At 41.3% G+C, this 22,500-nt stretch overlaps 2 protein-coding genes across 6 annotated transcripts in view; one reads left to right on the plus strand and one right to left on the minus strand.

Moving 5' to 3' along the window:
- The window catches only part of palmda (palmdelphin a), a 36,410-nt gene extending 32,303 nt beyond the window's left edge, over positions 1-4,107 (minus strand). For 4 of the 5 annotated variants that reach the window (XR_014570287.1, XM_083782388.1, XM_083782390.1 and 1 more), the window contains exon 1: positions 4,021-4,107. The gene's annotated coding sequence lies outside the window, so the exon portion shown is untranslated. Of the gene's footprint in view, positions 1-3,631; positions 3,707-4,020 lie in introns of all 5 variants that reach the window. The other variant, XR_014570288.1, reaches the window with a different exon arrangement.
- A 6,462-nt stretch (positions 4,108-10,569) lies between these two features.
- Positions 10,570-22,500, plus strand: part of plppr4a (phospholipid phosphatase related 4a) — a gene marked incomplete at both ends in the record, with an annotated part of 32,421 nt that continues 20,490 nt past the window's right edge. The window contains 3 exon segments of the mRNA XM_083782682.1: positions 10,570-10,653; positions 20,296-20,481; positions 22,101-22,230. Coding sequence (XP_083638808.1) covers positions 10,570-10,653; positions 20,296-20,481; positions 22,101-22,230 — 400 coding nt within the window.

Consider the following 22,500-nt stretch of genomic DNA (forward strand, 5'->3'; position numbering starts at 1 on the left):
GTAGGGAGGATTATCACAACAAAACAAAAAAATAAGTGATATTTGAATTAAGTGAAATCACTGAATATACCTTTAACATTAAAGAGAATTTAATGTTTGTTTTGCATCATCATTACATCACCTCATTGTAAGATGATAAGAACGCCCCTCCCTTCACACAGGTGTGATTTTTATATATCACATCCCAGAGGGTTACAGCTTCAGGAATTAAGTGTTAAGCACGGAGGGGGGATTCAGGGAGCAGTTAGGGGTTAAGTGTCTTGCTCAGGGACACTTTTATTGCTGACAGCTGGAATCGTACCTGGGACCTCCAAGGTCTTCCTAAGTCCTAGGCAGGCTCACTAACCATTCGCCCAGCCTTTGGCATAGTTATGGCAGTTTACTCAAATAATTGTGTTATAATAATTGTAGAGTCCGATCATTGTGCAAAGTGACCACATGATGGTGCTGTTGTCTGTCTCCATGATGCCTCTTGAGGAGAGACCACTGAGATTCATAAAAACAGATGTGACCTACACTGCTGAAATGACTTTGGATGTAGTTGAAAACAGATTTAGAGTTGTGGGCATATTAGGCTCGAGGACATCTCCATTTTCTTTTAATGCTTTTTTCAATGCTTTTATTTTTGCACTCCAAAGAGGCTACTTCCCAGAGACAACTAGGATTGTCATCCGTGTATGACAAAAAAGTGAGAAGGAGCCTAGTTTACATATGAGTGGGACCCAATGTCCATGTTAAACATTTCTTTATTTTCTTATACATGCAGTAAATGTATAATTTGTAGCTAAACATCTATACGTTTTCTGGCCATGTCATGCCTTGAATGGAAAATATTGAATTAAGGAAAATTATTAACATAACAAATTGGACAACCCTATTTGCATACAATACAGTCAAGTTCATCCTGTTCTCAAAGTAAGTTTCTCCAACATCCAACTGATTTCTGTATAGCAGTGAATGAGAACTGTGAATGAGAATATGGGGTGATTTTTTTTATTTTCTTTAAGGTTAAACAGTGAAAAATGCTGGTCTTTAAAACACTATACAGGCCAGCTATGTGTTTTATATAGATGTGGGTCAGGGGTGATATGTTTGGTGGCAAGTTCATTTATATAAAGAAAGCTGTAGTGGGGTGTTGTGGGTAAGAAGGTATTCTTAGACAAGAAGATGCAGTTCTATGGCTTCTATTTCTAGGCCACCATTTTCAAAGTCATGGGTTGGGAGCCAAAGATGGAACACATGAAGATTAGCATGAGTCCTGGTTGAGTGTGTTATTCTTATAAATACCAACATGCCATTGACCCACTGCCTCAGGTCTAAACAAAAAATGGGGCTTGTATTCACCCTATCCCAATGACCCAAATCCCAAAGAAAACGGGGTCTCACATTATTATTGTGCTCTATCCTGACCTGTGAACAAATCAATGAGTCCCCCAGGCAGTGATGCAACAAAAGTGTTTTTTTAAGGCAATCTGTCATTCAGTCAGTTAACTGATTAGCCATCCATTCTCTCATTGTTGAAGAACTTGCAACAATAATGCAGCCAGTAACAGCTGAGTTGGTTGATTTTTTCTCATGGCTAGACAATAAAAAGCTGGGCAGGAGAGAAGTCACTAAGCTATCACTTGCTTAGTCAAACTGTCACTCAGTAAGCCACCCAGGCAGTGAGCCACCCAGGCACATCAGATCAGACAGACAGACAGACAGACACTAAAAAATGGCTGGGTTAGAATAACCCATATTGGGTTATTTTTAACCCCCCTCCTGGGTTACAAAGGATCCTATTCAACCCCTGGGTTATTTTGACGCAACAAAATGGGTTATTCATTTTGGCCCATAATTTGGGTTATAACTTGGGTTATAAAAATAACCCATTCAGAGGGTCAACATAACCCAACTTCCAAGTTATTTTGACCCATAATGTCGGTTATGAATGAAGCATTATTGGTTCAATAAATCAGTCAATCAATCGATCGATCGATTGATCAATCAACCAATCAATCCCAACTCTCTGAGCCAACAATAAGGTTACTCTCAGAAAAATAACCCAGAAATCTTATAACCCATGAATTGGGTCCCTATATCCCAGGAAATTGATATGGCTGGGATGGGTTACATAAATATTCCAAGTGTTTTTACTGTGTATAGTTGCCTGCAAGAAGCATGAAAACTCTTTGTTGGAGCAACCATCAACAACAAACCCTTTCCAACAGATACTATACATATGAATGGGAAATGGGGAGAGAGACTGACCAAACAAACAGACATTGACATTCATGGTTTTGCTAACAAATCACATAAAACAACATATCACCAAATAATACCATACCATAACAAAACACTAAACACAACGACCCATAACATACACATTCTAATATTCAAATAATAACACATATAAGAACAATAACACACGGTCCTTGGCACCCCAGTGTATGCTGGGAAATGGACTTCCTCTAACCACTCCCATGGGGTGTGACCTATCCGACCCAACAATTGGGTTACCCTCAGAAAAATAACCCAGAAATCTTAACCCACTTTAAAAACCCATGAATTGGGTCCCTATAACCCAGGAAATGGTTATGGCTCTGGAAAATAACCCAGAAATATAACTCAACGTAAGTAACCCAGGAATTGAGTTACAGAAATAACCCACATGTTTTTAGTGTGCAGACAGACAGACAGACAGACAGACAGACAGACAGACAGACAGACAGACAGACAGACAGACAGACAGACAGTGTAGGTGTTTGTGTGTTACTTCTTAGATAAATAGCTCATGTTTACATGCACAATAATGATGTATGCATGTAGACATTATCTAATGTGCCTTACCGTACCTCAATCGTAGGTACGATCAGTCAGTCAGTCAGTCAGTCAGTCAGTCAGTCAGTCAGTCAGTCAGTCAGTCAGTCAGTCCCAGTCCCAGGCCCAGTCAAGCATTCAGTAAACTGTGCTAATCTGCCCATGAGGATGGTAATCTGTAAAAAACCATCTGCCTGCCAGACAGTAGCAGTGTCCTCAGTTCTATATCAGGTCAATATTAACACAAAAAGTCCATCTCCTCTTCTACCTGTAGACAATTCCTATAATATTATGTTCAAATGATGATCTGAAGATCATCTCAGTGCTTTAATTTGGACCCAAAATAATAATATTCACAGTAAAGTATAGCTGCAACAATGAAACCACAACACACCACAACAACAATGACAGGATATTTAACAACACAATTGTAATTCCTAGAAGGATCTAGCCATATCCAGAGAGTATAGTCTAATCATCAGAAAGCTATTTAACAATATTAATCTAATTCAGTCAACTGGCTTCAACAGTGAATGAATGAGTGCTAATCTACACTTTGCTTTGGGGTAATAAGTGATTGTGAATAGAAAATCAAGACCACCAATCATGATTATTATTACATGAACATGTTGGTTGAACCCTATACAGTATACTAATCAACTTCAACTCAACTTCAAGTTTATTGTCACATATAGCCTAGTTTACAGCAGTAAAAGAGTGGGTGAAATTATTTAAGCTTCCACAAATTGCAGTTTCAAAAGACAGGCTGATCATGTGAAAAGCTGAATCTCATAGAACAAAATGCAAAGTAAATAATTATATGACAGACCTGTGATTGGAAAGCAGTTGGCTAAAAACGTTGAGAAAGGTGTTTCAGTGAGCCATTGTCCCGCATCAGTTGCCCCTTTCAAGACAGCACATGGTGAAACTGAAGCTTAAACAGAATTACGGCATCCCCCCTCTCGCTGACATCACGATGAGTAGCTAATCTCTTCAATAACATTACCTGACTTCATTATTTTCTATATTTCTCAATTGCTTATACATATCAGTTATCACTAATTTAGGCAACTTTTAGGCTACTCAAAACATCCAACCATCCAGTTAATTGTCTATCTGTCCACCTGTAAAATTTCTGGAAATGGAACAAGCTATTATAGCTGCTACTACTAAATACATACAATACAGACAACATTTACTAGGGCTATGTGTACCTACCAAGTAAGAGTTGGAGAAGTTTTGTATTCAAATCCACTCAGTGCCTAGCAGCAGCCACCACCACCACTACTACTACTACTACTACTCTCTCTCTCTCTGTCTGTCTGTGTGTGTGTGTGTGTGTGTGTGTGTGTGTGTGTGTGTGTGTGTGTGTGTGTGTGTGTGTGTGTGTGCGTGTGTGCGTGCATGCGTGCATTCTTCTCCCCCCCTGACACATAGGATGCTTTTTTTTACCTCAAAGTGGCAGGGTCTTAATTATATTTAAAAAATCTTTAATATGAAATGCTTATCACGTTCTAATAGTTCTGACATTGTTTTAGCATACTTCTTATTATTAGCCTATATTATTATATTATTATTATTATTATTATTACATAATTATTATAATTGTTATGCTCTTAAGACCCTAAACTATCATTAATAATAATAATAATAATAATAATAATAATTATTATTATTATTATTATTACATACAATGAATTATAATAAATATAATAATGATGATCAACAACAACTTGCTGAGAGCTTTTAATTAATTGTTTTCAATATGCTCCTGAATGCATGGTGCAGTTCATTAATATGCTCCTGAATGCATGGTGCAGTTCATTAATATGCTCCTGAATGCATGGTGCAGTTCATTATGCTCCTGAATGCATGGTGCAGTTCATTCATGGGAGGTAAAAAAAAGTACCTAATCTATTCAGGACACTGCAAGTCCCATGCAGCCATGGAAACATAAGCAGGTTGACAGTTGGCATGTGGGATGAGGTCATGTGTGCCTGGAAAAGTTGAGAAAGGCGTTATGTCATGTCGTGTGTGTGTGTGTGTGTGTGTGTGTGTGTGTGTGTGTGTGTGTGTGTGTGTGTGTGTGTGTGTGTGTGTGTGTGTGTGTGTGTGTGTGTGTGTGTGTGTGTGTGTGTGTGTGTGTGTGTGTGTGTGTGTGAGAGAAAGAGGGAAAACTGCTCTAATTCCTTGGAGACAAAATGTGTCCTCAAAATTTCACAGGTTGCCCGAGTTGTGTGTGTCCGACAGTGGAGCTGTGCTAGCATGTGTTATTATTAGATTGCATTGAGATGACCATGCAGTCATCCTGCAATCTGCACGTTACATTTTGAACTATCTTTTATGCAAATTAATCTCAAATAGGCCTATACATTAATCTCTCTTCTCTTATTCAAATCCTCTTCCATAAGCCTGCCTGCCCTGCACCATAGAAATGCATCTATGCAAACATACAGCAAATATTCATTAATAACCATATGCATTGTGTGAAATGTGAATTGCTGTCAGTTTGTGTGAGGCTTTGTATAGAATGAGGGTGCCTGTAATACTGCACCACAAACAGCTGATCAAGAAGGACTTGCATGGTTGGAAGAATTATTAGGCCTAAATAAATGACAAATGATATGGACTCCATTTACCCATGAACGTACTATTCCGATATTGTCCAGCAGATGGGAGTGTATTCCCACATTTATTTTTGTTGGTTCCTTGTATAGGCATGTCCTTGTCTTTTATTTGCATAAAGGCTACCAGTCCAACACATATAACTCTATGGAACACAACTGTGTTATTAGCCAGTGACAAACAATAGGCCCTATGTCACCTCTACATGTTGAGAGCTGCTCTGTCTCTCTCTCTCTCTCTCTCTGTGTGTGTGTGTGTGTGTGTGTGTGTGTGTGTGTGTGTGTGTGTGTGTGTGTGTGTGTGTGTGTGTGTGTGCGTGTGTGCGCGTGTGTGCGTGCGTGTGTGCGTGCGTGTGTGCGTGCGTGTGTGCGTGCGTAGTCACTGCTAATAAGTGATAATTACCTTTAATTCTCTCGGATGAGTGGGTGGGGTAGAGAGATATGGGTATTAAGGGGTGCCTGCTTCCATCTGTCTGCTAATGTGTGCGTGGGTGTGTATTCAGGGGCATAGCTACTCTTTCAGAGGACCATTCATTGTCAATGGTATTCAATGTTTGTGTTAAGACAATGTTTTGTGTTTAGACAAGCCCCTCAAAGCTGGATTTAAAAAATATATATACTGTATACGTTTGAGCTTGTTCTGACTACACAAAAAAGAAAAAAGGTTGCCAGTTGCAATACAATGGACAAAGTATGTTCAGCACCGCCGTGGACGGACAGCGACAGTCAGACCGTGCGTGCTGTGCCCCAGGCCAGCCATGCAGCATGCTACACGGGAATAAAGAACAAAGCAATAGTCTGTATGTTTGTCTAATCATGACTTATCATGATGTCTCTATGATAACCAGTGATGGAGTACATATGCTCAAGTACTGAGTATTTTCATTTTTCAGTACTATTACTTCTACTATAGTGCAGGAACAAACACTCCAAAAGAGCCATAGTTTTTTAGATACCCCTACCCGGGGTAGAACAAAACGGAACATAGTGTTTTCATATGTTTAGGATGTCCCTTTCATGAAATGGATTGTCCCAAGTTTTACTTTTACTGCAAAACTGGAACGAAGATTGCTCGGTAGACAGAGAGCTTTGCCTTCTGGCCAGGCCAGTCTCTACACTATTATATATCTAGCAGCATGGAGAAGGGTTCTGTAAGAAGGGTTCTTGCAGGAGAACCACACACAATGTCAGAATACAATATTCCGTTCCTATATACTCAATTTAAGCCCAGTGTTGTTCCTGTTCAAATGGTTCATGCAATATGCCTTGTGTAGGGTCTTCACTTCTCAGAGATAGTCAGTGTTATCAATGATAGGCTACTGCCGCCCTCTAGTGGAGCAGCACAAGGGAAGGGGTGTGTGTGTGTGTGTGTGTGTGTGTGTGTGTGCACCCATTAATGTTAGGCTTACTACACTTATGATGGCCAAATGTCACCACAAGTAAGCCTACAGCAGGATTTGAGAAATGTTAGGTTGTAGTTTATTTTGACCGTTTTTGAGAATATTCGTCTTTGTACCATTGTCGATTATATGATTGGTTCAATGAACTGTTGCACCCCTACACATCACCTATTGCATCATATTATATGTTATACCATCTCTATGTTCTGCCTACCTACACATCACCTATTGCATCATTCCTACCATATGCTAAACCATCTCGTCTCTATTCTACAGTGATATAAAGTCATCCAATGTGATGGACAAAATTTGTGATGTGTGAGAGAAAGAGAGAAGGAGACATGCATATTCCCTGTTGGAGTGGCATCGTTTTGTTGGCCCAGAATCTATTACTGACAACCAGATGGTAGTCAGAAGGTACAGTAGAACAGATTCTGACAACATTATGCAGATTATAACAGATTGACACTGTATGTTCTTCTATCATGAGTGATACCCTGCAACAGAACTGTGGAAGTGATATGTGACTCACCTTTTTCATCTGGAGCCATGAAGACATTATGATTAGCAGACCACAGGTGAGACTCTCTCTCTCTGTCATTCTCTCATCTCCGAGTTTTCAGTAGCCTATAATAGGAAAACATGCGAACAATAACTCACCCAGTTAAAACATTTAATGAAACATTTCTTTCTTGTGACTGATCTCAAGACTTTGAAGCATACAGCGCAGTGCATGACACACTTGAAGGTTAGAATTATTGAAACATTGTGATCAGTGAATATAGTATCCTATTATTCTGAAAGATGACTCACAATCTCACATGTTATGCGAGGGCTCTGTCTTCACACTCCTAGAGTGCCCATGAATGTTACGTGAACTATACGATGTTGTCTTCTTTTTGAGCAGTGCTAACCGCGCCACCATGTGACTTTGTGTGTATGTGTGTTTATTAGTCGGTAGCAGCATGGCTACTGGGGTTACTGGCTGTGTCTATACATCATCTTACATCATCAACATAAAAAGCACCGCTCACTTCACACGAGTTTTTGACTAGTCAACAACCCCTTTTGTCTCCCAGTTTACTTCTCACTGGCTCCCCTGCCAGTGAGGAGGCCCCTTTGGGAGGACTCCTCCTGTTCAACATTCCCCGCTGACGGGTGCCACCCCATCCTGTAGGAGTATAGGCTATACAGTATGTGCAGTGACAAAGAACGCCCTCTGTGCCTGGCTTCCCTACCCCAAACATATAGCCAATTGTATATATTTGTATAGACCAGTGGTTCTCAACCAGTGGTCCGAGGACCACCATTGGTCCGAGGACTACCACATCAAGTCCGAGGACCACTGGTCGTCGGAATTGTGGGCAAAATCTTATCCAACAATAACAACATATTCTATGTTTTGCTTCTGAGAGACTAAATCTCATCAAATGGTGGTACGCGGCTTGGCGTAAATGGCAAATAAATAATGGACCTTGATATGAAAATGAGACACGTGGTAAGCTGGATGCAACATGGTGGGTTCGATGAGCTGGTACTTTGTTTACCAAATACGCCACCCTGCCTCTCTCTGTCCATGGTGCTGAAAATACACCACCCTGCCTCTCTCTGTCCATGGTGCTGAAAATACACCACCCTGCCTCTCTGTCCATGGTGCTGAAAATACACCACCCTGCCTCTCTCTGTCCATGGTGCTGAAAATGGAATGCTGCATGTTTAGAGCAGTGGGTTTCAACCCTTTTCATATCAAGCAAGGCCCATTATTTATTCTGCATTTGAGCCACGGACCAATGATGACATTTTAGCATCTCAGACCCAAAACTTTGAATATGATTTTGTCCACAATTCTACACTGTATTGATGTTGGTACCATTAGGAGAGATAACAGGCAAACGTTGATCAAAATAACTTTTGAGAGCGTAAAATTCATTTTACGCTCTCAAGAGTTAAAGATCTATAAGGGTCCATTTGGTTACCAACTCTCCATTTAACTGGGGACCACCTAGAACCCCCTCAAGGACCACTGGTGGTCCCCGACTCCCCGGACCACTGGTTTAGAGAAAAGGACAATATTTATGGCCACATTGTATAGGCCTGGCCTGCAGAATTTATAGTAGAGAGAGTTGTCTCAAGGTATTTGTGCACATTTGTCACACATTGTAGGCTTTACAATAAGTGTTTGCTGCATGGCTATAGTGGCCATTGATATTGATGCTAACGGAACATGTATACCTTTCACAGCTGTAAACTGTAAACATGCAGAGCATATTTCTGACGTTATTTAGTGGCATGACATATAGCCTCCTAGATGCTCCTATACACCATGAGCATCAATTTCGGTTTGATTTGATAGCACTGCCACACTATGCCCATATAGTGAGTAGTGGATCTGTTCAGAAGAAACACTGGGGTGATTTCCTCTGATAACCCCATTTATAATGGAAGACATGAAACAATCTGAAATAACAATTGGGGTGATCTAGGCTAATATAGCCTAGTTATATTATAGGCTTTAGAATCAATCAACATGTAAGTAGGCTAACTAGTGTGCATTGCACCTCTCTTCTGTAGGCTATCGTTATATGGAGCATGTTTACAATAGTCCTTTGATGAATTCTGGGCTATAGTAGCAACAGGGCATATTATGCCTGAGGCCATAATATGGCATATGCTTTTGTATACCCTAAGGGAAGTGTGGGGGTTTTTGTGTCACATGGTTGCGTGGCCCATATTCATAGATCTCTCTCCAACAACATACTCTATATCCACTGCACTGGTGGTTTGGGGTATTATTCCTTATATGCGCCTAATATGCGCCACCCGTGTGGAAAATAGGTCTCCGATCCGTTCGTTTCATGGATGTATTTAAAGGAAGGTTCGGTTCTATCGGTTCTGCGTAACATTGGTGATTTAGTGTTACACTGACATTGGTGATTTACCGTAGTATGTGATTCCCTTGTAGGCCCGTTTCCAGCTCAGGTGGACATGATGTTAATTATTTCACGGTATTTTGATCCGATTAGGCTAATGAGATGAATATTAGGGAAGGGAAATGTAGGCCTATATATTTAGGGCATAAAGGCTGCCGCTTCAACGCGACAAGTTGACAAGTTGACAACTTCACCACAATGAGGCTAAGCTAATATGTGATCTGACTGCAACTAAAACACCAAATGTTCTCATGCAAGTTGCCATCCCATGATCCCATCCTGACTGTCACCTCTGTGTCTGTAAAACCTCTGGAGTGGCAGAATTCGGTAAGTCACCCCATCCCATGTAACACGGGTAACCGCGGCAGCGCGCACTCGCTCAATTGCGCTCACCTGCTGCAGCAGAGAGGGGGGCACCACTGGAGAGAGAATTACCGGGGTAGGGTACTAAATACGCTTGTTGGACAACAAAACAACCACAGCCGACAGAATGCACCTCTGTGGTGAAACCCGTGTCGCGAGCGGGTATTTTGGGAGAAGAACGTCCCCGTACCCCGTTTCCGTTGGCACGGTTCTCTGAGCGCCGGGGAGACTGACTGACTGACTGCAGCAGCCAGTCAAGGCGAGGAGGAGAAGTGTTAAGTTCTGCTGTTCAGACAGCCGCTCAGCGGCGATGATGGGCCGCGGTTAGCGACGAAACCTAACCTGTCGTCGGCTGCGGGTCTGGCGAATTTAGCCAAAATTACGGCGGGGATCAAATACAACTCCTTGTCTCCCGGCAACGGGGGAGACCACCACTCGAGGCTGCTCGTCATGTCTCGTGCCAAGGAGCGGCTGAAAGGCGGGAAGGAGACCAAGGACAGCGTCACTCTGTTGCCCTGTTTTTATTTTGTCGAGGTGAATATACCTGTCTGTCTGTCTGTCTGTCTGTCTGTCTGTCTGTCTGTCTGTCTGACAGTGTCTGCCGGTCTCTGTCACTGTCTGTCTGTGTCTCTGCCTGTCTATCTGCCATTCCTTATATGCTTACATCTATATATCTGTCAGCTGTCTCCATCCATCCATCGATTCCATCCATAAATCTATCATCAATCCATCGATATATTGATCTATTGATATACCGTATACCGGTAGGTCCTGTCTGTCTGTCTGTCTGTCTGTCTGTCTGTCTGTCTGTCTGTCTGTCTGTCTGTCTGTCTGTCTGTCTGTCTGTCTCTTTGCCTGTCTGTCTGTCTGTCTGTCTGTCTGTCTGTCTGTCTGTCTGTCTGTCTGTCTGTCTGTCTGTCTGTCTGTCTGTCTGTCTGTCTGTCTGTCTGTCTGTCTGTCTGTCTGTGTCTGTCTGTCTGTCTGTCTGTCTGTCTGTCTGTCTGTCTGTCTGTCTGTCTGTCTGTCTGTCTGTCTGTCTGTCTGTCTGTCTGTCTGTCTGTCTGTCTGTCTGTCTGTCTGTCTGTGTCTGTCTGTCTGTCTGTCTGTCTGTCTGTCTGTCTGTCTGTCTGTCTGTCTGTGACTACCTGCCTAAGAAGATAAAACGCTGTTGATCCCTGGGGGGATCTGTCTGTATTGCTGCTTGCTCATGTAACCGTATCTGCCTTATTCTAAATCTGGCTGTTCACTCACCTGTTTATTTAACATGTTTGAACGCTATTGACCAACTGGCTTGTTTTCTATTACTGAGTGATTGGCTGTCTGACTGGGTGCAGTAGGAGCAGCTGTTGTTGGGCCAATTGGTTGGACAACAAGATGTGAGTTTTCTGCCTGCTTGTTTGATTGACTCATTGACAGAGTTATGGGCTGATGCACTGTGTTAAGTCATTGTCCTACATTCAGCCTTCAAGGTTGTACGTTATTGATCTTGTGTACAGGTTTTGGCTTCCTTCAGACAATGCAGCAGCATATATAACATCAAACAGCAACAACAGCAAAAAACAAAAAAATAATCCTCTACAATAGTTTCACAATCGCTTTAAACTACAACCCATTGTTGTCCATATCACGTGCACTACAGTGCATTGACAATCTGCCGTAGTACAACCTGTAGAATCTGCCTTGGCAGTCACTTGAGGGTAGAGCCAGACATGTGGCGGAGTGGTTTTGACACGGATCAACACAACCACAGGGCTAGTAGAAACCCATAAGGAAGGTGTTCCATGAGGGTGGTTTTGACATGGATAAACACAACCACAGGGCTAGTAGAAACCCATAAGGAAGGTGTTCCATGAGGGTGGTTTTGACACGGATAAACACAACCACAGGGCTAGTAGAAACCCATAAGGAAGGTGTTCCATGAGGGTGGTTTTGACACGGATCAACACAACCACAGGGCTAGTAGAAACCCATAAGGAAGGTGTTCCATGAGGGTGGTTTTGACACGGATCAACACAACCACAGGGCTAGTAGAAACCCATAAGGAAGGTGTTCCATGAGGGTAGTTTTGACACGGATCAACACAACCACAGGGCTAGTAGAAACCCATAAGGAAGGTGTTCCATGAGGGTGGTTTTGACACGGATAAACACAACCACAGGGCTAGTAGAAACCCATAAGGAAGGTGTTCCATGAGGGTGGTTTTGACACGGATAAACACAACCACAGGGCTAGTAGAAACCCATAAGGAAGGTGTTCCATGAGGGTGGTTTTGACACGGATAAACACAACCACAGGGCTAGTAGAAACCCATAAGGAAGGTGTTCCATGAGGGTGGTTTTGACACGGATAAACACAACCACAGGGCTAGTAGAAACCCATAAGGAAGGTGTTCCATGAGGGTGGTTTTGACACGGATAAACACAACCACAGGGCTAGTAGAAACCCATAAGGAAGGTGTTCCATGAGGGTGGTTTTGACACGGATAAACAAACCCATGAGAGCAAATCTGTGACTTCCATCCCATTTGTCTGAGGCAGTATGTAAGTCTCCAAAATAATGGATATAATGATTGATATATGACATTTACTATAAAAAATATTGACAACATTATAAGGTTCATTCAACCATTAACTTTAAAAGACATCTATTCACCAGAATCCTCTCCTATCTATTCAGGACCCATCCCGAATCAATATTCTTTCTGTTATTTCGGCACAATAGTATGCATCGCCCTTTAGCCTTATTCACAAGTCTGATTTCAGTAAAGACGTACATAAATTAAAAAATATTTCTTATGCACAATTGCACATCCATTGTTTGATACATTGTTTTTTGCACATCCATGTGCTAATGCAGTACAACAAAGATATATATAAAGGAATTGAGTTTCTTCTTCAATTGTAATATGAAAGAAGTCTGCACAGACAGCTGCTGCTCAGAGTAATGGTCTTCCTCAGATTTGCTTCATTATTAACTTTATCCATGATTCAGTTTACAGTAAAGACTAGAACATGGAGATGTTGAATTTGCTCAAATATTGACATTTTGACACTTCCAGGTCAAGAAGCCAGTTATGGCCCTGTTGTTGACCGGTCTTAGCTGTTCCAACTACAGTATAATGTAGTTCTGTCCTGGGCTAGCAGCAGTTGACTCATGCTAGTCTCCTGGGTTCGACTCCTACACAATTTAGACTGGCTCATCTACTGTTAACAGCAGCAGACTACTATTAATACTGAATTCTTATGCGCACACACAGCCCAGAACAGCCCATAACATTGCAGCAAAGGGCATTCTCTAGTGCTATTTACAGGTGATGGAAATGTAGCAAATTGTACTATTTACCTCCTCTGGTGAAATTCCACAATCACAGTAAAAATGTCCAGAAACTGGCAACCTACTGTATGAATTCCGGCATCTGACACACACACAGTCACACACACACACACACACACACACACACACACACACACACACACACACACACACACACACACACACACACACACACACACACACACACACACACACACACACACACACACACACACACACACACACACACACACACGGCAAGATTCATAATAAAATAAGAGTCTGAGTCAGTTGGCTTGTAAGTTAAATTGTCTTTTAATAACAAATATAGGGAAAGGGGCAATGGGGCAAAACATCAACTTAGGAATCCTCGCATCTGGTGCTTTGGCCTTTAACATAAGATACACACAGGTGGGGGCTCCGCTGTCCTGTGTGAAGAGCAGAGAGACAGAACGAGCAGTGACTATTTGACCAATATAATTGAATTTAAGACAGAGTTTAGACTAGAGCATTTTTCACCTACAATCTCTCCTCTCAATTGCAACTGGCTTGTCCCTCTTGCATTCTCTCTCTCTCTCGCACGCACACACACACACACACACAAACACACACACACACACACACACACACACACACACACACACACACACACACACACACACACACACACACACACACACACACACACACACACACACACACACACACACACACACACACACACACACACACACACACACACACACGCGCAGTAACACCATCCTACATACTAACTGGCCTGTGTTGGCCGTTGCTAGGCAACATGGCTCTCTGAATGGGGTGTATTTTTATATCAGTATATTGAGGACGTTTAGGAGAGAGAAAACACTTGTACCATACCCTGCTGCTCCAAACTCTGCACAATAGTAGCTGACACAAGCCTGAAAAGTATGGAATCTTTCTTCTATTAGACAGAAGACTCTCTGAATTGGGGGCAGTATAGATCTTTGACAGAGGTATTAACCACAAATCCACAACTTCCATATTACGTTATCTATATACGTTATATAACGTTATCTAACAATAGCACGTTGTGTGCTTGTAGATCGACTATTTTCATCAAGGAGATTTGGTGCAGGCAGAAAAAAGCGGCCTGAGTACAGAGTCAAGCCAACTCAGGCCCTACACGTCAGTATACACATATTTGTTAACATAGAAAATTTGATTTTTACTTGAGTCGTCACCCATACAGATTCGTCCGTGACCCACAAATGGGTAGGCTACTATAGAGCAGTGGTTCCCAAACTTTTTCATGTCAAGGACCCCCAAATTGACACTTATTAGCCCGCGGACCCCCATTTGAAAACATATTCCATGGACCCCCTTAAGAGAAGATATGTATGGCTCTAGCAGTGATTCTCAACCTGTTTAATTTCAAGGACCCCCAGTTTGACATGCATATTAGTCTACGGACCCCCATCTAATGGCCCTGGGACCCCCAATTTGCATTGTTAAATCACGGGTCCATTTGGTTCCATTTGTACACTCTCAGAGTTACAGACCCATAAGCGTCCATTTGGTTCCAAACTATCATTTTGCTGGGGACCCCCTGGAACTCCCTCAAGGACCCCTGGGGCTTCCCGGACCCCACTTTGGGAACTACTGCTATAGAGCACTGGTACTATAGAACCCTGGGTCGGCACCCAAGGTTGGGTAGCGGACCAATTTTTATGGGTCCCTTAATTATCTGTTTCCTTATTATTAAAAAAAATATATATATATAACATTCCCAAACAATTCCATTCATTAAAAATAAGATTCAATTATTTTTTTTCAGCAATTTCATGAAGAAATAAGAAATTCCATAAATTAGAAAACAAATGTTTAAATAGATCTAGTGAAAATAGCAGATCTACAAGTTCACAACCGCGCCACGTAGTGAACTTATAGATCGGCTATTTTCAATAGTTTGGTTCCTTGATTTGATTTGATTTCCGTTTTGGGTCACGGACTAAAAAGTCTTGGAAACACTGCTATAGACTAGAGGTAAGTGGTTAACTCTCTGAACTGTCAGAAGACCACAATGGATCTAATGTCTAATTTATTTCCCAGTGTTTGTGTGTTAGAGGTTTTCTGTCCATAAACGTACGTACAGTAAAGTGACCTGTTGATCAGGCTGTGTAGAATCCATCCATCACCTGCACAGAAGAACCAATCACATTTTATGCTGTTTTTCAGATCAGTTTAGTTTGCACACATTTTCTCCAACTGGTATATGTTTTTTATTGTTTTACTACTACTTTGTGGTAGGTCTCTGTGATACATTCCCCACAGAGATGAAGATGATGATTGTAATGTGAATGGAGCTGTGCTCTGTCTCCTCACCATATGCACACTTCTTTCTGAATGATGCTATGGAAGGAATCAACCTAGTAAAACTGCGCTCTGTTATCTACTGTATGCATATACTGTATTTGTAACACACATGTGACAATGATGCACGCACCCACTCCTATCTACTACTGGCACACATTGACGATTCCTTTATTTACACAGACTGAGTGAGGTGTGTACTATTGTAACAGTGGGAGGTACATGCCTTTCTTGGTCAAGGGGGAGAAAAGGAGAAGTAGGTACAGCAGAGGGGTGCTGGATGTAAAATGGAGATGTTGGCGGAGAAGAGGGAGAAAAGAAGAGATTCAGGCGGAGAGGAAGTGAAGGGCCATGCTAATGTGTGTCACTATAATCCTGCTTTCAGGGTTGTACACTGTGTGTGCGTGCATGCGCGCTCGTGCGTGCGTGTGTGTGTGTGTGTTCCACTTTGCTGATTAGGATTAGAATGACAAGGAAAGTAGAGAGGAGAGTAGCAGCCCATGCCCAGAATGTTGTAGTTTTATCTGCGTCTCGGTCAGTTCCAGTTCTGGACACTGAATAAGCCTTTGGTGGAGGTTATCAAGGTTTGCAATCAAACTGCAGAGGTGCTGATTCGAGGTACTGTTTTCACAGCAGTACATGCAGAAAAAGGCAAGGGGCGTGAATCCATACAAATATATCAGACCTACAGTACAAAATCACATATTGTGTGTCATTTTGTAGATACGGTAACAATCACAACTAGAAAATTCACAATTAAAAAAAAATTCAGAGTGGTTGCCGCAGTGGCTTACATATGCCCCTCCCACTAATATTGCCAGCCAATTACAATTTCAAGTCACACCTTAGATCATGTGTAAGTAATTCGGAGGGGATTTAACCCCCAAAATTCATGTTTTTGCGACAAACGGTTACATTTCTCGCATTTGCGGCGCCCCCTATGGATGAAAATGGAATTGCTTTTAGAACTTGACCCAAGGAATCCAGGGAAAAAATATATATATATATATATATTTTTTTATTTTTTTTTAATTTTCTTTTAATTTTGTTTAAATTTTTTTGAAAAAATAAATGAACGTGCGTGTGTGTGTGCGTGCACTTGCGAGAGCTGTGTAAAGGCCAGCCAATAGGAAGACAGGGTGTGTGCGTGCGTGTGTGCGTGCTCTTGCGAGAGCTGTGTAAAGGCCAGCCAATTGCACAAATAGCAGACCTACAAGCTCACAAGGTATCGCAGAGCAACTCATTGAGATCTTGTAACTTTAATTTCAGCCCTGTAATTAAGCCCTTATATGTCTCAGCTGTGGAAGTGTAAAAGACTGCCACCACTATGACTGGGAGATTTCAATGGTCCTGAATGGGGGAAAACTATGCCCGAACAAATTGCTCTATCGCAAAAAGTAAAAGTCTAATGCAAATATTTCTGTCGCTGTGAGTGGCCTGAGATATTGAGGTATACCATGTGCGATTGTGGTGTTGGTACGATCGAAAATGTGGTTATAAGAGCGAGTTAAGAATTGTCATTGCGATAATTTCCTCGTAAGAATTATACAATGGAGGTCAATGAGCAGCTTGACTGTATTTGTGCCACTTAAAAGGCCGTAGTTCACATTCTGTATGTCTCTGTGCTTTGGTGGTCACATTGTGTGAAAGAGGACATGTGTGGCTACAAAATGACCAAAGAACATGCGTGTAAAATGAATATTTTGGCCGGGACGACAATTTGTTTGGTAAATTTTCAAGGAAAGAATTTCACTTTCCACACTCTAGTCAAAGAAGCCCCGCACTCTAAGTTGGCACTAATTAGGCGAAACGGCCTGCGATTGAACTGCGATTTCAGAAAAAAAGTTTAACGTATTCGAATACGGTTTGAACCACGAAAAAGTCCAGAGTCGTGTGAGCTTTCTAAAGTTTAAATCACGTTTCTACGACAAAGTATGCCAGAGTAATGAGCAGGGTTGGGAAGTAACGGATTACATGTAATCCGTTACTGTAATCAGAGTAAAAAAAAAACGTAACTGTAACGTCTTAGAGTACATTTTAAAATGTGTAATCTGGATTACAGTAACGGGGGTGTTGTAACGGGGGTTACATGAGGATTACATTCTCCCCTTCCCCTCATTAATTTTACAAACAAGTTATAAATTATTATAACACCAAACGGAATGGATTGGAGTTGAGCGCAGCGCGCACCTCTCTGACTCTGTGTAAAATCCTCACAGTGAGGGGAGGCTGCTGCTGGCGGTGTTGCCAATTTGCGAGAGAAATAAGCAACCAGGTCTATGAAAACAAGCCCAAAAGAAGCGACTATAAAAGGCCACACGAGCACTTCAAAGCTATATATATCGTCCATTAAACAATGTGCATATTTATATATGTTGGCTATTTGAAAATAGACGATCTACAAGCTCACAACCGTTCTACCATTATTTACAAGCAACTTCAGAAAAATAAGCCCAATGTGGCTTATAATAATCAGACCAGGCAACACTGCAGAGATACTAGATAGGAGAGCATATGATATATTGGATTAGGGATAAATAATGGGTAGCGCAGTCTTCTCTTTTAGGTCAAATACAATGAGGCTTTTTATTTAAAGAGTAGCCTACGGGGTATAAATATAATTGTATAGGGCTGAGTTATTTGTAGACTATATAAATTAGTCTTTACTGTCTAGTCAATGTTTTAAACTCATGCCATGTCTATCTAAATGAGTGTCAGCCAGGAATGTCAAAAAGAGTTTTTATTTGCCACTTTGACCACACATGGATGAAGTTGTTGGTTGTCAAAGTTGTTGGTTGTCAAAGTTGTTGGTTGTTGTCAATCGAACAATCAAAATGGTTCTGTAGGTCAAGATTTCTTATGATCTGTTATAAGTTGACACAATGACTCTACAGTAATGTAACTGTTCAGAGAGGTCAAATTCTTAACAATGAAATGACCTTAACCATATTTCAGTTGTCCTTATCTTAATTTCATAGGCTCAACATTCTTGTCTATCAATGGTAAAACTTGTATTATCTAATTAAATTGAGTTTTACTTAAAAGTAATCGAAAAGTAACTGAAAGTAACTTGTAGTTACTTTTTAAATGGAGTAATCGGGATTACGTTACTGACTACATTTTTTAGCAAGTAACTTGTAACTGTAGGGGATTCCTTTTTAAAAGTAACCCTCCCAACCCTGGTAATGAGGCTGCAAAAGTGAGGTTGATTTAGAGATAAATCCCATACATTGTCAATGGGAGGAAAAAACTATAAATAAAGTTAAATATTTTAAAAAGTATAAACTTTTTCAAAACAACTTTTTCACCAATGAAAGTTCAAAGATAGATGAACATTATAAAGTTTAAATGAAGTTTCAAAGTGAAAGTATGACGGAGTAATAAGAGCTAAAAAAAAGTTAACTGTGAAAAATTGGACCTTTCTTCCATCGACTCACTATAAAGAATGTAAAAAAAAGTTAAAAAGTATAAAACTTTGTAAAAATAAAAATACAAGCACACATCACTGCAAAGAGCTGAACAGTTAGAAGTTTTAACTAAATTTCTAGCATAAAGTATGTGGAAAAAATTTGGTGCCAAAAAAACGGCGGAATAAAGAAGAATAAATATAAACTGGCAATAACTAGTGTGTGCTCGCTGTGGCGAGCCCACAATAAATATAAACTGGCAATAACTAGTGTGTGCTCGCTGTGGCGAGCCCACAAATATAAACTGGCAGTAACAATTGTGTGCTCGCTGAGGCGAGCCCACAATAATAATAAAGTGTTACAATTACTAGAGTCTGGTTGCCCTTTGGGCAACCACACTAATAAATATAATCTAAAAATAAGCTATTTCGCTAATAAATAATCTATTATTTATTTCTTGCGAGCCTCTTTTGCCTATACATTTTTGGGAAAATGATTATTGTTATGATTGTTATGTTATGGTAATTATGATTTATTACCCGTATAAATTATTCTTATTCTTATTATCATTAAGCCTTGGAAGCTGGCGTGATCACCCAGTGCCAGGTAGTGAAAACCACCATTGCTTTTATGCTGCTAATTGAAATAATAAGCATAGAAGAATAAGTCAATCATTTAATAATTAAAACATAACAAATAATATGAATAATAAAAGCTAATCTATCAGTTTGTTGAAAAAGGTGCACATCAAATAATAGTCAATAGTGGTTATCACGCGATAGATCAAAAAGAGGTGGTTTGTAAATTGTTGCCCACTAATCTTGTTTTAAATGACTTGGTCTGTGTTGTTAAAAACTGTTGGCTAATGTGGATGTGACTATGATTTTCACTGTGTGGAGCGATTATGGGCGGTGAACTTGATACATTGTTATTTTGTATCATTCACTCATCACCAGCTGATGTCTTTCTAAAGTGTTCCTTGTGTGTGTGTGTGTGTGTGTGTGTGTGTGTGTGTGTGTGTGTGTGTGTGTGTGTGTGTGTGTGTGTGTGCGTGTGTGTGTGTGTGTGCGCGTGCACGTGTATGTGTGCACGTGGTCTTTCGCAGCTCCCTATCCTGGCCTCCTCTGTGGTCAGTCTATACTTCCTGGAGTTGACTGACGTGTTCCAGCCGGTGCATTCTGGGTATAGCTGTAGCGACCGCAGTCTGTCCCTGCCCTACATCCTGCCCCGGCAGGAATTCTGTCCTTTGCTGCTGCTCTTCAGCCTGGCCTTCATCATCCCCATCGTCACGGTAACCAAGCCCTTCAGAATCACTTTAGTTCCAAGTATGATGTTCATACAAGGAATATTCTTTGGCATCTGGTGATTACGCAACAATAAAGACAGTTAACAGTTAAATAGCAAGGCTACTGTTTTAAGGAAGGGACTGACTTCCTGTTTTTTGCTGATTAAAGTGAGGGTAAGGGATGTGGGGATGGATCGTGTCCTGAAGGTAAAGGCTTTGCCTTTGAGAAAAACAGTCGAGGGTCATCAGCATAACAATGACGGGAGAGCTCATGAGCAGGCTAAATAGTGTGGGTGGGTGGAGAGTCGGGGACCGCATGTAATTCCGACGGAGCATTAGTCCGACATGCCTGCTCCCGTGCTTGCAGTTATGGTTAGGTTAGGGTTTGAGGTGGGTTGTCGTTTGTCGGACCAATGACTAGGGAGACCCTGGTCAAGACGGTATGGGGGCATGAAAGCAAACCTTTCCATGAAGCCTGGTAGGTCCGACCAGTCGGGTACTGTAGGAGGAGAACCACTTGAGTGCTGTCCTAGTGATGCCAAAGTCAGAAAGGGTGTCTAGGGGAAGCCGATAGTTTGGGTCAAATTGTACTGATAGGTCATGAAGGATGAGGACTGTGAAATGGGAGCCTGGGAGGCGCCCTGGGCACCACGGAGTGGTCTGTGACTGAGATAAGTGGTGTTTCATTCAAGTGTGCAGGCTTGAATCCTGTCTTGATTTGATCCAACAGGACAGAGTGAGAGAGACAGAGAGAAAGTTAGCTAGAAAACAACTCATTCATTTTGGAAACAAAATAATGGAGTGATTCATGCCTCCTGCCAGGTCTGTAGTCCTTGGTGTGAAGGGTCAGTTTATTGAGGGGTGGAGTAACTCTGACTGACATGGGAAAGCAGATGAAAGGCAGATGGGATGCAACCAGATGTTATGGATGTGTTGATGGTGGTAGTAATGAAGGGGAATAGATTGGGCACGATGGTCTAGGTAGAAGATCTAGGAGGGGATGGGGTTTATTAGAAAATATCGACAATGATTTGTGTGTATTATCTATTTCTCCTTCAAAACCGCTGTAAAGGGGCACTTACAGGTGTCTGCAATTCATAACTGGCCTGTGTAAAAAGTCTGAGCTTATCACCATAAATGCCCCACCGGCCAACTATTTACTGTAAATACGGCTATGTCTTTTTGATTAGTACTCGTTTACATGATGTTTTTGCATATTATTGTATATTATTGTTGGTCTTTAAATGTTTCGATGAATTGAATACACAGGACCCCAATGGAAACAAGCCATAGTGCTTTCTTGGGTTTATCCTTTTAGCATCCGTTGTTCTTGCAAAAGGTTAATATAGTATTCAATAAATCAATCAATCAATCATTTTGAAACATTTTGAAAGACATGTCAGACAATGTCAAGTACATTTTGACTTGAGTAGTAGTCAATGGACTAAACATGTCAGGCCACCAGTATGGGGAAAACTGTAAATGACCAAGTTTCCTTTGTTACTGATAGACATTTATTGACTAGTAACTACAGTAGTAAACCTATTGACTGTGACACATTTTGAACTCTCCCATCTATCTATCTCTCTCTCTGACCCTCTGTCTTCGTCTCTGTCTGTCTCTAGATTCTGATAGGAGAGGCCATTCTGTACTGCTATCTGGCCAAGAGATCACCTGCCACTCAGACTGAGGCTAACATCAATGCCGCTGGATGTAACTTCAACTCGTACATCCGCAGAGCGGTCCGCTTCATCGGTTAGTACACAGCCCCATACCTACACACCTTGGCAGTAGCCATGCCAATCTTAGGTGGTCAGAGAAATGTGTAGCTGGACTACATTGCGGATACAGTAGTAAAAGCAAATGCCATTTTAAACCCACGTTTCTCAAACAACCGCAGATACAGTAGGTCTACGTAGCAAAGTACTTTTGAACATCTGCAGAGAAGATAGAGACAGGAGACAGATTTTGCTAATGCTTCCATCATCACGTATTGCAGTTTGCACATTTAAAGCCTTCATCGAC

The sequence above is a fragment of the Protomyctophum parallelum genome, assembly GCF_964188405.1.
Source record: "Protomyctophum parallelum genome assembly, chromosome: 14".
Taxonomy (NCBI): domain Eukaryota; kingdom Metazoa; phylum Chordata; class Actinopteri; order Myctophiformes; family Myctophidae; genus Protomyctophum; species Protomyctophum parallelum.